The sequence below is a fragment of the Haliotis rubra genome, unplaced genomic scaffold (assembly GCF_003918875.1).
Source record: "Haliotis rubra isolate DU_JTF1 unplaced genomic scaffold, ASM391887v1 Scf104, whole genome shotgun sequence".
NCBI lineage: Eukaryota > Metazoa > Mollusca > Gastropoda > Lepetellida > Haliotidae > Haliotis > Haliotis rubra.
The window spans coordinates 2,090,920-2,104,620 of NW_025764937.1; the positions used below are offsets into that span (position 1 = coordinate 2,090,920).

Below are 13,701 nucleotides of genomic sequence, written 5' to 3' on the forward strand. Positions count from 1 at the left end.
TGTTCACAATCTCGCGAGAGTCCAATCTCTGGCGATAAAGATGGCTGACCCAAAATATGCTAATCTTCCTGGGATTGTAAGTTATAATTTTCAAAATGATGTTCAAGAATAATGTATTGGACTCATTTTTTACATCCGATTACATTACTTTCCAACAAGTGAAACAGATAGGTGTCATGCATACCCAGATACCTCGATACAACGGATCTCGCTACCTGTCATTTGTGCAGACACCACTTGTTTAGTCGAGTGACTCATTTCACATAGGCAGATTTAGTGGCAGTTACTTTGTTCATATTTGATGTTTTCTGACAAAAGCCCTGCTAAGTATCCGGCACATCAGCTTATTCTAATGAGTTGTTGCTCTCGCCTCACTGATCCTTCATGCCTCTTTGACCCTTTGGGTTCGTTGTGTAGGTTCACCTCAACTCTGTGCCTATCCAGGAACCCATTTGCCACATTTTACAGCCATTTGGGTACAAGGGTACCCCCTTTCGATCAAATTGGCCTTATCATCTTTGGCTTTGGCTCCATATTTAAATAAATCCTGATGTGTAGTTTTGAGTTGGTGTATGGATTATCTTTCTCATCCTGTGTTTTTTGCAAAAAAGTTCAGCATAATTTCACAGTGATCACATATTCTCTTTCGTAGGTGTCCCACAGCTATTAATATTGCAGCTTTAAAAAAACAACAACAACAGCAACAAATTTCCAAAACGTCTCAGTCTACTTGGCTACAATCTTTTGCTGTAGATTTTGATGTTTTTGGCACTTAGCTGAAGTTATCGGACTAAAATAAACTGTACTGTACTCAAACCCTGCAGACTGTTTTCAAGCTGGCAAAGTGTGTTTGATCCTCTTTGTAGCCCGAACTTCAATCTGTAAAATCGTACCCCTTTTGCCTCACTGATCTTGTGTGCCTCTGAGAGCAGGAGAGACCCGTGAAGGTCTGGATTAGAATATTGATCTTCAGTGACCCATGCTTGTAAGAGGCGACCAACGGGATCGGGTGGTCAGGCTCGCTGACTTGGTTGACACATGTCATCGGTTCCCAATTGCGCAGAGCGATGCTCATGCTGTTGATCACTGGATTGTCTGGTCCAGACTCGATTATTTACAGACCGTCGCCATATAGCTGGAATATTGCTGAGTGCGGCATAAAACTAAGCTCACTCATTCACTCGTGTGCCTCTGTAGTTCACAAAACTTTGGGTAATCTACCCATATGGTCAGGGTAGATTACCCAAAGTTTTGTCCTCGGAAATATCAGTGGGGAGATTGAATGGTTCCAGTAAAATGTTTGGATAAAAAACAACAACATGGATTCTTTTAAATATCATTGTTACTGATGTTGCTCTAATGTTGGAAGTCTTGATGTGAAAATGTATGACCTTTTTCATGTTGCAGGACCACAACTCACCAGATGTGTTTGAGACAAATGAGCTGCCTGAAGATGACCAGGCTATTCATCAAGATGCTGTAAGTTGACGTCTTTACTGATTTAGATGAGCAATACGCTGGACATGGTACATGCCAAGTGGTCCTTGTCATAACTTCAATGTTACAAGCTTAACACTTAGGTGGACCTTAAATTCAGATTTCAAGTTTCTAGTGTCGGATAAGATAAGAGGATGAGAAATAAGATCAATTCTTGTCTGTTACTTGTATAATGCTATTTCTATTATGGAAAGATGAAAGAAAGTTTTTTTCAAAGTATGATATAAAAAGAATATGCCATTTGCTCAGATATGGTGACCACGGAGTGTACTCTACTATATGATTAGAGTGATTTTATGATGGGCAAGGTGTAAATGGGCCCAGTTGCCCGAACACCTATTAAACTTTTAATTATCTATCTGTCTATCTAGAGTGATCTCCCCTTCCCAGTATGAGCCACTGATAGTGCAATTTGCCCTTTCCTTTTCCAGACAGATGTAAGTCCTGACTGTGTGGAGAAGTTGCCTATAGACACCAAGGCAGCTCACAGTATTTTTAAGGGGAAGGAGGCCAGCTCTTCTGGGATAGGTAATCAGCCATAGATGTTTCACAACATGTCAAATTTGTATAAGATCATCAGTTTCTCAAGCCTTACTAGTAATAAATTACCAGCAATATGGTTTGTTTTAGAAATTGGTCAGTCTGTAACCTTAGTAACCGTATTTGGACAAGACTGTTGTGTACCTGCCTAGTGATAACATATAATGTTTGGGACACCCTCATCCAACATGTTTAAACATCTACCAACCTCTAGGATACCTTTTGAATTAGAAAGACCTGAGAAGACTATAGCTAGTTACTCTTACAGAAGAGGGGTAGTGTTTAATTGAATCAGCGAATTATGTGATACTAATTATTTCCTTCGCCAGACACCCCCCTCAAGAGTGACATCTGTGGGATGAAAGCAAACTTTGAAACATTCTGTACTCATAACCATCATTAACATAGATGCAAGCAGTGATAAGGGCTCAAAGAGTGAATGTGTTGCCTGAACCTGCCTGGCCCGTCTGTTTCAGATTTCTCTGACAGGATCAGCAAGTCAAGACGCACTGGCTATGATGTTCATCAGGCTGAATATGAAATAGTAAGTTGACTGCATGATACAGTCATTCACAGTTAACTGGTTTTATATGATTATTGGCGCAAGTTGTTGAGTTATAATGGCGCAAGTAACTGATATGAGGTAAATAGTTTATTGCTTGGGCATGTTGAATGAAATTGGCTTGCTTGATATAAGGTTTTGATCCATTCGTCACCACTCGCCCCTTTCCATAAACTCCAAGAAGATTCGGTATTCGGCTTGTCCCGGAATAACACGAGTGGGTCACGAATGGTTTTGATCAAGTTCGTAAAACGTTTGTAATTAGGGACTGTTCATAATTTAGGGGGGATCATGATGATTTTTATGAAGAAGCATGTACAATGTGTATGACACACACACACCACGCCACGCCACGCCACAACCAGTACATGTGTACAAAATTAAACGGTTCCTTAGCTGTTTTCATTCATTTTGTTTGAATTTTTCTCTTGTGCAGAGTTATGTCCCTGGGACATGCCTGAAACACTTTAGTATCCAAGTTTGCTCTTACGTTTTTAGGTTTGTCAACACCAAACCCTTGTTTCTGTTTATCACCCAATTAGCAAACATCCATCTCCTAGGGCTTTCCTCCCATATCAGGCTGACATGCCTTGATATAACTGAATTAATGTTCAGAAACACCTTAAACTCACATCCTCTCTCATGTTTCTACAGCCAGGTATTTCAACTTGATTGAGGCAGCTGCCTGGATAATTTCCACCCAAAAGTAAGGCATGTGTCACAAAGTATTGACAAATGGATTCAGAATGTCCTAAAAGTTCAGTCTGTTTTCAGCTGGAACAGGGGTCGACAGCCAAGGAAACACCTCAGCAAAAGTACCAACGTCTACAGCATGAGATCCGTGAGCTGGCAGAGGAGGTCAACCAGATCAAGGTCTGTTGTGGGTCATTGTTTAAAGTCATTGTCAGTTATAGTCACTTGTTCAAGTGTCACAAGATCAGTTGTTTGTCATAGCTTGTACGACTTTAGTAATGTCTTTTCATGTCGGTCCTTTTGAACTATCAGTGTATCCCTACAGGTTGCTCAACCTGTTTAATTACAAGATACAAGCACTGAATAGATGGTGGTTAGTGTTGTGATGTTGTTTTACTGTCTATGTTTCCTCCAGGATACAGTGAAGGATGAGAAGTCCACAGAGAAGTTGTCACCTGTGCAGATGGGGAAACAGCTGGAGTACTTGCAACATCAGCTGGTCGACCTCCACCTGGAGAAGCTCCTTGGACCTGAGGCATCCGTGGATCTCTCCGACCCTCAGGGAGCATTGAGAAAGTAGGTGTATTTAATAATGACAATGATCATTTTTAAAGCGCCTGTTTTCATGGATTTATTACCACGGATAACCCATATTGCCTGTGATGCGATAGAAGGTTAAGAGTCACTTATCCCACCGTGTACCCATTAACTGAGAACAGAGGCAAATCATGAACAAATTTACTTGCCTAAGGGATAGGTCCAAATAGGTCTCCATAAAAGTGGTTGAATGTTGATGTTACACTCCGGGTTCGATTCCCCACATGCGTAGAATGTATGAAGCTCTTTTCTGGTGTTCCCCGCCATGATAGCGCTGGAATATTGCTAAAAGCGGTGTAAAACTAACCTCACTTGCTCTTACAGTCAATGGACTATTGGCTGCCCCACCATTCTTCCACAATGTAGTTCGTGCATCCTTTTTTGGTAGTATTTATTATAACTGTTTGCATTTGATGAGTTTTCCTGACAAAGTGAAACTGTTGACAATATCTCATTGTTCCCACTCTAGGCGTTTAATGAGTCAGATTGATGCATACAAGCCTGTTCAGGCAGCTAAGAATGTGCCAGCCAATCAGCAAGGAGGACCAGATCATGTGACATATGAGCTGTATTACAGACCTGAGCAAGCCCAGTTCAGTAAAAATGCTCGGGTAAGTTATCATGGTTAATGCTACAGCATGTATTACGGGGTTGTGTCATGTATCATGTATTGCTCATAACTCGCACATCCCCTCCTCACCTAACTCCACCCCCATTTAAAAATATATACTTGATATAAACTGACTGTTGGTCAGTGTAAAATGTAAAAAAAGATTACCACAATTGGCACTCCAAGACAATTGCGTAGATCAATGCTCATCCTGGATTGTCTGGTCCCGACTCTATTATTTGCAGAAAGCTAGACATATAGCTGGAATATTGCTGAGTGCATTGTTAAACAACAAATAACAAGAAAACCCCAGTGGGCGATTGATTTCAGGAGCTTTGTGGTAGTCATGGGGTTTGAAATGTTTGCTGTTACATTATATTTTACCCTTAAATCTCCACATCCGTCTTAGCCTCTCTGCATGAAGATCTGACAGCCCCTCTATCAGAAGTCCCATTGGCTGGACTTTCTAATTACAATGGTGACTTTCTATATTCTAAGTGATGCATGTCTGTGTTCTGTTCAATGAATGATTTGTCTTGGTTACAGGTTGCAAGTCTAGAAGAGAGGCTGGAGCGCCTGGAAGCCGTTTTAGGACAAAATGTAGATAAAATGGTAAACATACAATGGCTCTCAATGAAACCTGCCAACAGCGGCACCAGTTTAATCCAGCACACTGTCAAAACCGGCATAAAATTTTGGTCCCGCCATTTTACAATGATATTATGATCATTAAAACATTGTCTAATCCGGCACCCGTCTATTCCGTATTCCAACTTGACTTTCCGGTCCCAACAAGCAATTTTAACACTGTCTAAACTGGCATGGGTATGAGCAGTCTAATCAAGAACCCATAATTCAACACACTCCTCTCTGCACTCTTGATAATCAGGAAGTAGTGATTGCGCGGTGAATCAAACGCTCGTAAGATTACCGCAGTTGTGCTTTATAAACACTTGGGGATTGCATCAACTGTTTTCAAATGAATGACCTGTGTCAGAGAGTAAATGATAGGCACTGGTTTTATTGACTCGTAAGTCACTTTGTGTGTCATGATGGCAAGACCAGCGAAGCTTGGAGTTCAGCTTATCAATGACTTTGACACTCTTCTTCGTCCCTCTCGAAACATCGCACTTAAGAAGACCAGTGAGAGGGCGTCAAGCCAAAATGTCTGACGTTTTCTTGCCAAATTCTTGATTTGTACTTGTTATTTTAACAAGAGATAAAGAGATTGATGAGTGTAAATGGCAGTCATGTTGGAAAATGATCGTCACTGTCTAATCCAGCACCCTGTCTAAACTGGTATTATATTTCGTTCGCGTGGGGTGCCAGTTTAGACAGGTTTCACTGTATGTATCTTTTCATAATGCTGAAAAGGGTGAGGCAGCATCTCTCACAAAAGGACCAGATTTGACTTACTTGAACACAAAAATTATTCAAGAGATATTTTGAAAAAATGCGTTTTCCAGTGTTGTCTATTTAATATACGTCATCTGCACATCTGCATTGATGTGGGCAGTAAGCTTCCCTCCATCACGATATTCCTTGCCGATGCCATCCTTGTGAATGGTTCGCAGCGATCCAATTTTGTCATACAGTGCCTCACATTTGAAAATTGATCACATGGTCAGAGGATGCAGTTGATTGTGTGATATTGTAACCAGATGATATGAGGTGTGCTCGTGATATCCTGGATCTGTGATGTCCAGGTTTACATACAGATTGCCAACATGTAGCTGGAATACTGTTGAGCTGAACACCAAACACCAAAAACAAAACTGAAAACTTTCCCTTCGTCTGTTTGAACATTCTGAATACAAAACTATGGTCTCCTCAGTTCATAAATGCACCGTTCTGGATCATGGGTGGCTCAGTCGTGTAATGTACCACAATTTGTTGTGCAGTGTTACATCCTTTAGGGAACTTGGTCATATGTCTATAGAGGTTTGCTGTCCTTAGGATTCCAAGTTTGTCTCATCCTGTCATTGTTCATTGGTTTTACCCAAGCAGTAACAAGCATCACTTCAGGCTTTCCCTCCACACTAAGATGTCCTTCTCTTCAAAGCAGCATTAAACCAAACTCACTCACTAATTGAGCTGTTCATGTTTCAGACACTGCTGACCAATGACACTGATAACAAGAGTGTTGTGGTAAGTTATGAGTCGAATGTTATAAAGTATTATCTCCCATGTTATAAAGTATCATCTCCCATGTTATAAAGTATTATCTCCCATGTTATAAAGTGTTATAAAGTATTATCTCCCATGTTATAAAGTACCATCTCCCATGTTATAAAGTATTATCTCCCATGTTATAAAGTGTTATAAAGTATTATCTCCCATGTTATAAAGTATCATCTCCCATGTTATAAAGTATCTCCCATGTTATAAAGTATCATCTCCCATGTTATAAAGTGTTATCTCCCATGTTATAAAGTGTTATCTCCCATGTTATAAAGTGTTATAAAGTATTATCTCCCATGTTATAAAGTATTATCTCCCAGTGTCCAGGAGAATCAAGGGGCATGTTGGGACTCTGGGTAGCACAGTGGATGTTGTCGTCACACCAAGACCTAGGTTCCCTTCCCAACATGTTGCCTGTTTTACATCCTCAAACATGATATCGCTGGAATATTGCTGTGTCGAAAATATATAAAAGTGTCTAAAACATGCACGCACACCCCCAAAACCCACTCACTCACTCAAGTCCTGTCGTATACTGGACTATGAAGTGAGTGAGTTTAGTTTTACACCTTTTTTAACAATATTCCAGCAATATCACAGCTGGGGACACCAGAAATGTGCTTCACACATTGTTCCCATGTGGGGAATTGAACCTGGGTCTTCGGAGTGACGAGCAAACTCTTTAACCACTATGCTACCCCACTGGACTATGAAGATAGATGCTGGATATTATCAGTTAGCATCTGAATAATATGTTCTGAATTCTCCCATTCAGTAGTCACATGTGAACACACACAATCATTATCACATTGTAATGATTGCTATATTTTCTGTTGATTATGAGGTACGATGCGGTGCTTCTATTATTTGTTGCTACAAGCAGCCATGTTGTAAGCCATTGCTCAATCTGCAGGGTGCGGTCAGTGTCCTCAACTCCAAACTGTCCCTACTGGAACAGAGCAACCTAGAACAGGTGGACATTCGGCTGCAGAGTGTGTTGCAGAAACTCACGCAGATAGCAGAGAAGAAGGCCTCACAAGAAGATGTGGAAAAACAGAAAAAGGTAGCGTGGATCATGATGATCATAGGGGCTAAGGTGGCCTAGTGGTGGTCTAAGGCATTGCACAGTTCACACTGTATTCATCAAGGTTCGAATCCAAGAATGGTGTTGATAATGATTCACACTGATTATGATCTGATCATCACCATACTTGTGTTTCAGCAACGTGGTAAATGTCTTATCGTGTGAATAGTTATTTGTGGATATACAGAGCTGATTTAGTGATGTGCAGTAAAAGGTAGAACTTGCTTAACTCCCTTGAGGAAATAACTTTTTGAAGTCTCCAATGTCAATTTAAGACTAATTAATCCCCGCCCACCTTGGCTTCTGCCTAATTAACTTGGTAAACCCACTCATCTCATTCATGTTATCTTAGCCCATCATTAGCTATTGTAGCTCATCATGTACCTTTCTTTGATGCTTTGTTTCCCACCCTTGTTATTGTCATCTCTTTGTCTTATCTTGTATATAAACTGGTGTACCCCTTCATTCCCCCATATGCTTGAAAACGGTATAAGAACCTATAACGAAACGTCGCCATTGTTAAAATAAAGAAGTTGATCATCCATAAAGTCTTGTCATCTCGTCTCCAATGTCAGTTGTAGCCAGCAAAGTACTTGGCTTGTCCTTAGGTGACAAAGTTCTTGCACAGGGGAATTACTTGTATATCTCCTCTTGTCAGTTAGATAGTGCTGTCAGCTCCTGCTTCAGTTTAGCAGTATCTGGCATCACGGTATATAAAGCCACATTTAACACTTTTGCTTTCATGGAGGAATACCGGGTGCATATTGTGTAAATTAAATCTGCTGAGTCAATTTCATGAATAAATGCATCAACAACATTTATCTAGTCACTGTAGAGAGTAACAAATCTTTGTCATTGTTTAGTGCAATAATGCAACACAATGTCAGTCTATTAGCAAGCAGTAATTCATGTGCTAGGGCTGGCTTTCTGTTTGTGATCAGTACCACGATGAGCATCATCTTATAGGCTACCCGTGAAGATCCAGGTTAGAATTGATCTTCAGTAACCCATGCTTGTCTCAACCCGTGAAGGTCCGGGTTAGAATATTGATCTTCAGTAACCCATGCTTGTCGTAAGAGGCGGCTGACGGGATCGGGTGGTCGGGATCGGGTGGTCGGGATCGGGTGGTCAGGCTCGCTGACTTGGTTGACACACGTCATCTTATCCCAATTTCATAGATTGATGTTCATACTGTTGATCACTGGATTGTCTGGTCCAGACCGATTATTTACTGACCGATGGCATATAACTGGGATATTGCTGAGTGCGGTGTAAAACTAAACTCACTCACTCACTCTTATAGGCAGTGACTGAAAGTTGAGTGGATGCTAAGATGTTTTAGAAGAATTTGTTCAAGAAAGTGACTGTAAAAATAGTTTTGGTGCAGTTATAAATATGTGTTGAATGTAACAAAACAAGTTGCAGAATGTTTTCAAATAAGTGTCTAATGTGTACATAAGTTTCCAGGGAATGAATTGTAGGTGTTCTTGCTGTATAAATGGATTGTGTAACAGAAGGTTGCCTTGGTTCTCCTTTCAAGTATCTCTGTTAATTGTTTTAGGTGTCCGAGTTATACGAGCTCGTCAAAAAGTGGGAGAGTGTTGCTGATTCACTTCCTCAAGTTGTTGACAGGATGGTGGCCCTCAAAGATCTCCACGAACAAGGTACGTTTCTGACGAGGGGAATACTCTGGTTCAGAAATTCTGTGTATAGTTCTCATGACTGAAAGATTATTGGTGTTTGCACATGTTTGTGAATTGTAATTGTCACTTTATGAATTACCTTCTAGAGTCATATGAGGAAGATAACAATATATTGATGAACAACTTGTTTATCACTGTGGGAGCAATGTTGCCATGATAACTATGTTCAAACCTACACTGAAACGTTGCACCCACTGTAATAAAGTTGTTCATCAAAACATTGTGATCCTTCTTTAGTGCCCCAAATACCTCTCATAGAAGTGTCTGCCACTGCCATTAACTCACTCACTCACTCATAGAAGTGTCAAATAGCCTGAATGTGTCTGAGTGTGCCGTTGTCATGGCTACATAATAAATTTGGGTGGTGGAGTAGACTAGTGCTTAAGGTGTTCGCTCGTCACTCCGAATACGTGGGTTCGATTCCCCACATGGGTACCATGTGTGAAGCCCATTTCTGGTACCCCCGCCGTGATATTGCTGGAATATTGCTAAAAAAAGGTGTAATACTAAACTAATATAACAAATGGAAATTGTGATGGTGTTATGTATCTGTGTCCACAGCTCTTCAGTTCAGCCAGGCCTTGACCCACCTGGACACGTCTCAGCAGGAGATCAATGGCAGTCTCAAGGCACACACAGACATGCTGGCGCAGGTATAGTACTCGCACTCTGTGGGGATTCTGGGTTCGATTGGTCCTACACTGATGGTAGGAGGCAAGTGAAGACATTCGTCTCCCGACTCAATGACCTGGTGTCATTGCATCCCAATCGTATGGAATGCTATTCATAGTATCAATCATTGGATTGTCTTGTCCAGACTCGATTACAGGCCACTGTCGTAAAGGCGGATATTGCTGAGTGTGGTGTTGTCAAACAATGTGACTGACACTTCAAAGCCGATCTTGTCCTTTATAAAGTCTTGCTCGATTAATGGGTGGAATATTGCTGAGTCAGCAGTTGTTCTGTCAGCTCACTGTGACCCTCTTGATAACATTATACGTTGTATGCTTCTCTCGAGGGTAATACGGTCTGATGCACACCTCTTTGTAGCAGTGTTACCCAAGCCAGTAGGCGAGGGATGACACTGCTACAAAGAGGTGTACCATCAGACTCTATTACCCGAGGGAGAAGCATACGACGTATTTATCTTACCGCCATGTTAAATGTACAAAATATCATCTTATTTTATTTGGGAGATCGCTACCGACTATATGACATGTAAACAAAATGGCGTCTGACACTCGTCTGGATTTTTAAAATCAGTGAAACATATTCTGACAAGCTTAAAACTGCTATAAAAATAGTTAATTATGTTTAAGTTGAGTGTGCTAACGATTCAATGTATAAAATAGTTTAAATAATGCAGAGAAAGTCGGTGAAATAAATGTCTTCATAGTGAACTCAAAAACGAACGGTTTTCGAACTCCGGGCACTGCATGCATCATATTATGACGTCATACGATCTTTAGCGATACAGCTTCTCGGCGGAGAGTTTGGCAGTTACCGTGGCAGCGAGTAATATTTTTTCCATTTGTCACCCACCTTGGAGGGGGGACACGGAAATTTGTTAAAGCATCATTGACCAATGAAATTAAAGTAAATTACGTGAAGGTAAGATAAAGTATGATGGTTGTTTTGAAGCAAGTGGGTCATCATGGTTTTTCAAAACATAACAGTTGTTTGCCAAATATGCTGGATGTCCTTTGAAAACTTTGTGTTGGGTTATTCAAAGGTAAACTTGTACGTCTCAAAGCTGTTATGGAAAACATTTCTAACAATAAGTATTTTAATTTTTCGAACCTGTCATGACAAAATCCAAGACAGAAAAATCCACAAGTATGGTCCCAGTGAATATGTTTTTTGATAAACAATGTGTCATGTTTCAGCTCCAGGGAACATTCAAGCAGAACACCGACGCCATTAAGAAGAACTGTGAAAGCCTAGAAAGCCGAATCAAAGTCCTGCAGAAATAATGGACTCCTAGCCATAACATTGTCTAATTTATTGATGTGCAATTTCCTCCTTCATCTTTCTACCACTGGTTCGGAGGGGTCTTGTTGAAGTTTGACACAAATATGTATAAAGGAAGAAGGCAGGTTGCATGGACCAGTAAAAATTGAATTAAGTATATATAAATTACTTAGATTATTTACAGATTAAATAATTGCAGATTATTACAGTGATGATATTTGTTTTGATCGTATTTTAGGTATGGTTGTTATGGTAATGTGACACATTATTTTATTGAACATTTAAAAAGTTAGCGTGTGTATTAAAAAGACAAAATAAGTGAATCAATGGGTGTAAAATGAAAATAGCCAGAAGTGGAAATCACTTGTGAAGCTCCTGATTGAAGGAGGGTCAAGAGTGAGACATTTATCAAACAACAGAATGAGTTCTCACTGGTAGGGAGTGTTGGTGCACCGATTGTATTGCCAAAGTATGTCTTTCAGTTAACCTGTCTGGCATTTGAATATGTTAATGTATTCACACTGACTGAATATTCATTATATGTCATGCATTTATCAGCAATGATTGAAAAGCCATGTACTCCATTACCTTCCTTGAAACATCGTAACCATGATCTGAATGAACATGGGTATGTTTAGATTCATTTTCAATCTTATACTTGGGTTGACAAGCAACATCTAGTTATAAAAATTAGTTGAATTAGATCTTATTAAATGCGAGCATTGAATATTGGTGTGAAGTAAATTTCAACCTGTTATTTGTTTCGAAAAGCAACTTCTTATAATAAACATTGTAATTATGATAATATGAATCTTCTTTTTTCTACATACCAGTATATGTGTTATGTTTATTATGGCAAGGGATCTGATACTTGACTTGCGCTCTGTATGGTAATGGTTTCAGTAGTTTGATTAAACAACTGCCTTTAGCTTATAGTCCCCATTCCTCCATAACACCTGCATATGTAGTGACAAAATGTAAAGAAATTTCTTCTTGCAGTGTTGTACTTGAACAGTTATTGCACCATATAAAGCTTCCAAAGCCAGGTGGCCTGTTGTCGAAGGTGCCGTAATTAGGGTTGTCTCCCTTGAGTGAGTGAGTGAGTGAGTATGGTTTTACGCCGCTTTTAGCAATATTCCAGCAATATCACGGCGGAGGACACCAGAAATGGGCTTCACACATTGCACCCATGTGGGGAATCTAACCCGGGTCTTCAGCATGTCGAGCGGACGCTTTAACCATTAGGCTACCCCACTGCCCCGTCTCCCTTGATGACACCAGGAATTTATGATCATGTGTTCGTATCCCAATGATATTTGTAGGTTTGTCAGCATTGTGTGCTTGTGGGTTTCCTCCCACATCAAGTTTCCATCCTGTGATATGACTGGAATACTGTTCAAATTGGCCTTAAACCTATCTCACACTCACGTCAATGCTAGCTGTTTATATATACTCAACTATCTCACACTCACGTCAATGCTAGCTGTATATATATCTTCAACAACAAAAGTTAAGGACCACCCCCATTTTCAATATTTAGATATTTAAGAGTTCATATTATGATCCATTTGATACTTAAATATTGAATATTGGAGTGGTCCTTAACTTTTTTTGTTGAGCATACATAGCGGTATGTACCACTGACACCAAGGTAACATTGTAATTGTGCATTGCATGTGAATGTCTACTTAATCTGTCCCCAGTGATAAATTTCATCTATTGTGGTCGATAAGTCAAACATTTTCTGAAGCCTAAGATAATGTTAGACGTGTATAATGATTAGTGTTGGTATGTACATACACTCTCGATGTGCTGGTCTCTGTAATATACATCTGTTGTGCTTCATGGTGCTTTTCTCAGTGCTTGGTGAAGCCTCTGTTGAATAAAGCTTTATTCTAATCACATGTCTGGGTGTATTCTGTGGGCTGATCAAGCGGTGTGGAGATTCATGCACAACCCCCTAGAAGGCAGTGCAGATCTGAAGGCTGAAGGCAGTGGTGGAGAGAGTGCAAATGGACGCAGGATAAACTTATTTTACAATAATAATGTTCTCTCATGAATTGTGATACATAGAGAATCTCACCCAAGTGTCTTCTGATATCAATTATATCAACACGAGTTGATAAAGTTACAAATATCCGAGGCTTGCCGAGGATATTTTTACTTTATCAACGAGTGTTGATATATTTGATATCAGAAGACACGAGGGTGAGATTCTATTTATCATCCAAAATCACTCTTCATTAATTTTCAATGAAAAATG

General features: G+C 40.0%; 1 protein-coding gene across 1 annotated transcript; it reads left to right on the forward strand.

Moving 5' to 3' along the window:
• Positions 1-14: 14 nt before the first annotated feature.
• LOC124274385 (dynactin subunit 2-like) lies at positions 15-13,337 on the forward strand. Its single transcript, XM_046709768.1, has 13 exons — positions 15-76; positions 1,408-1,479; positions 1,929-2,025; positions 2,514-2,581; positions 3,374-3,472; positions 3,708-3,868; positions 4,359-4,500; positions 5,046-5,111; positions 6,609-6,647; positions 7,594-7,743; positions 9,326-9,428; positions 10,029-10,120; positions 11,354-13,337. Exons 1-13 carry the CDS (start codon positions 41-43, stop codon positions 11,438-11,440), a joined length of 1,212 nt encoding a protein of 403 aa, XP_046565724.1. The 5' UTR covers positions 15-40; the 3' UTR covers positions 11,441-13,337.
• The last annotated feature ends 364 nt before the right edge of the window (positions 13,338-13,701 follow it).

What these genes read in the sequence shown, in the direction of transcription:
- LOC124274385 (XM_046709768.1), top strand. Translation starts at nt 41, where the DNA reads ATGGCTGACCCAAAATATGCTAATCTTCCTGGGATT. An exon ending in AGGCTATTCATCAAGATGCT is followed by an intron (nt 1,480 to 1,928) that starts GTAAGTTGACGT and finishes TTCCTTTTCCAG; the next exon opens with ACAGATGTAAGTCCTGACTG. An exon ending in ATCAGGCTGAATATGAAATA is followed by an intron (nt 2,582 to 3,373) that starts GTAAGTTGACTG and finishes GTCTGTTTTCAG; the next exon opens with CTGGAACAGGGGTCGACAGC.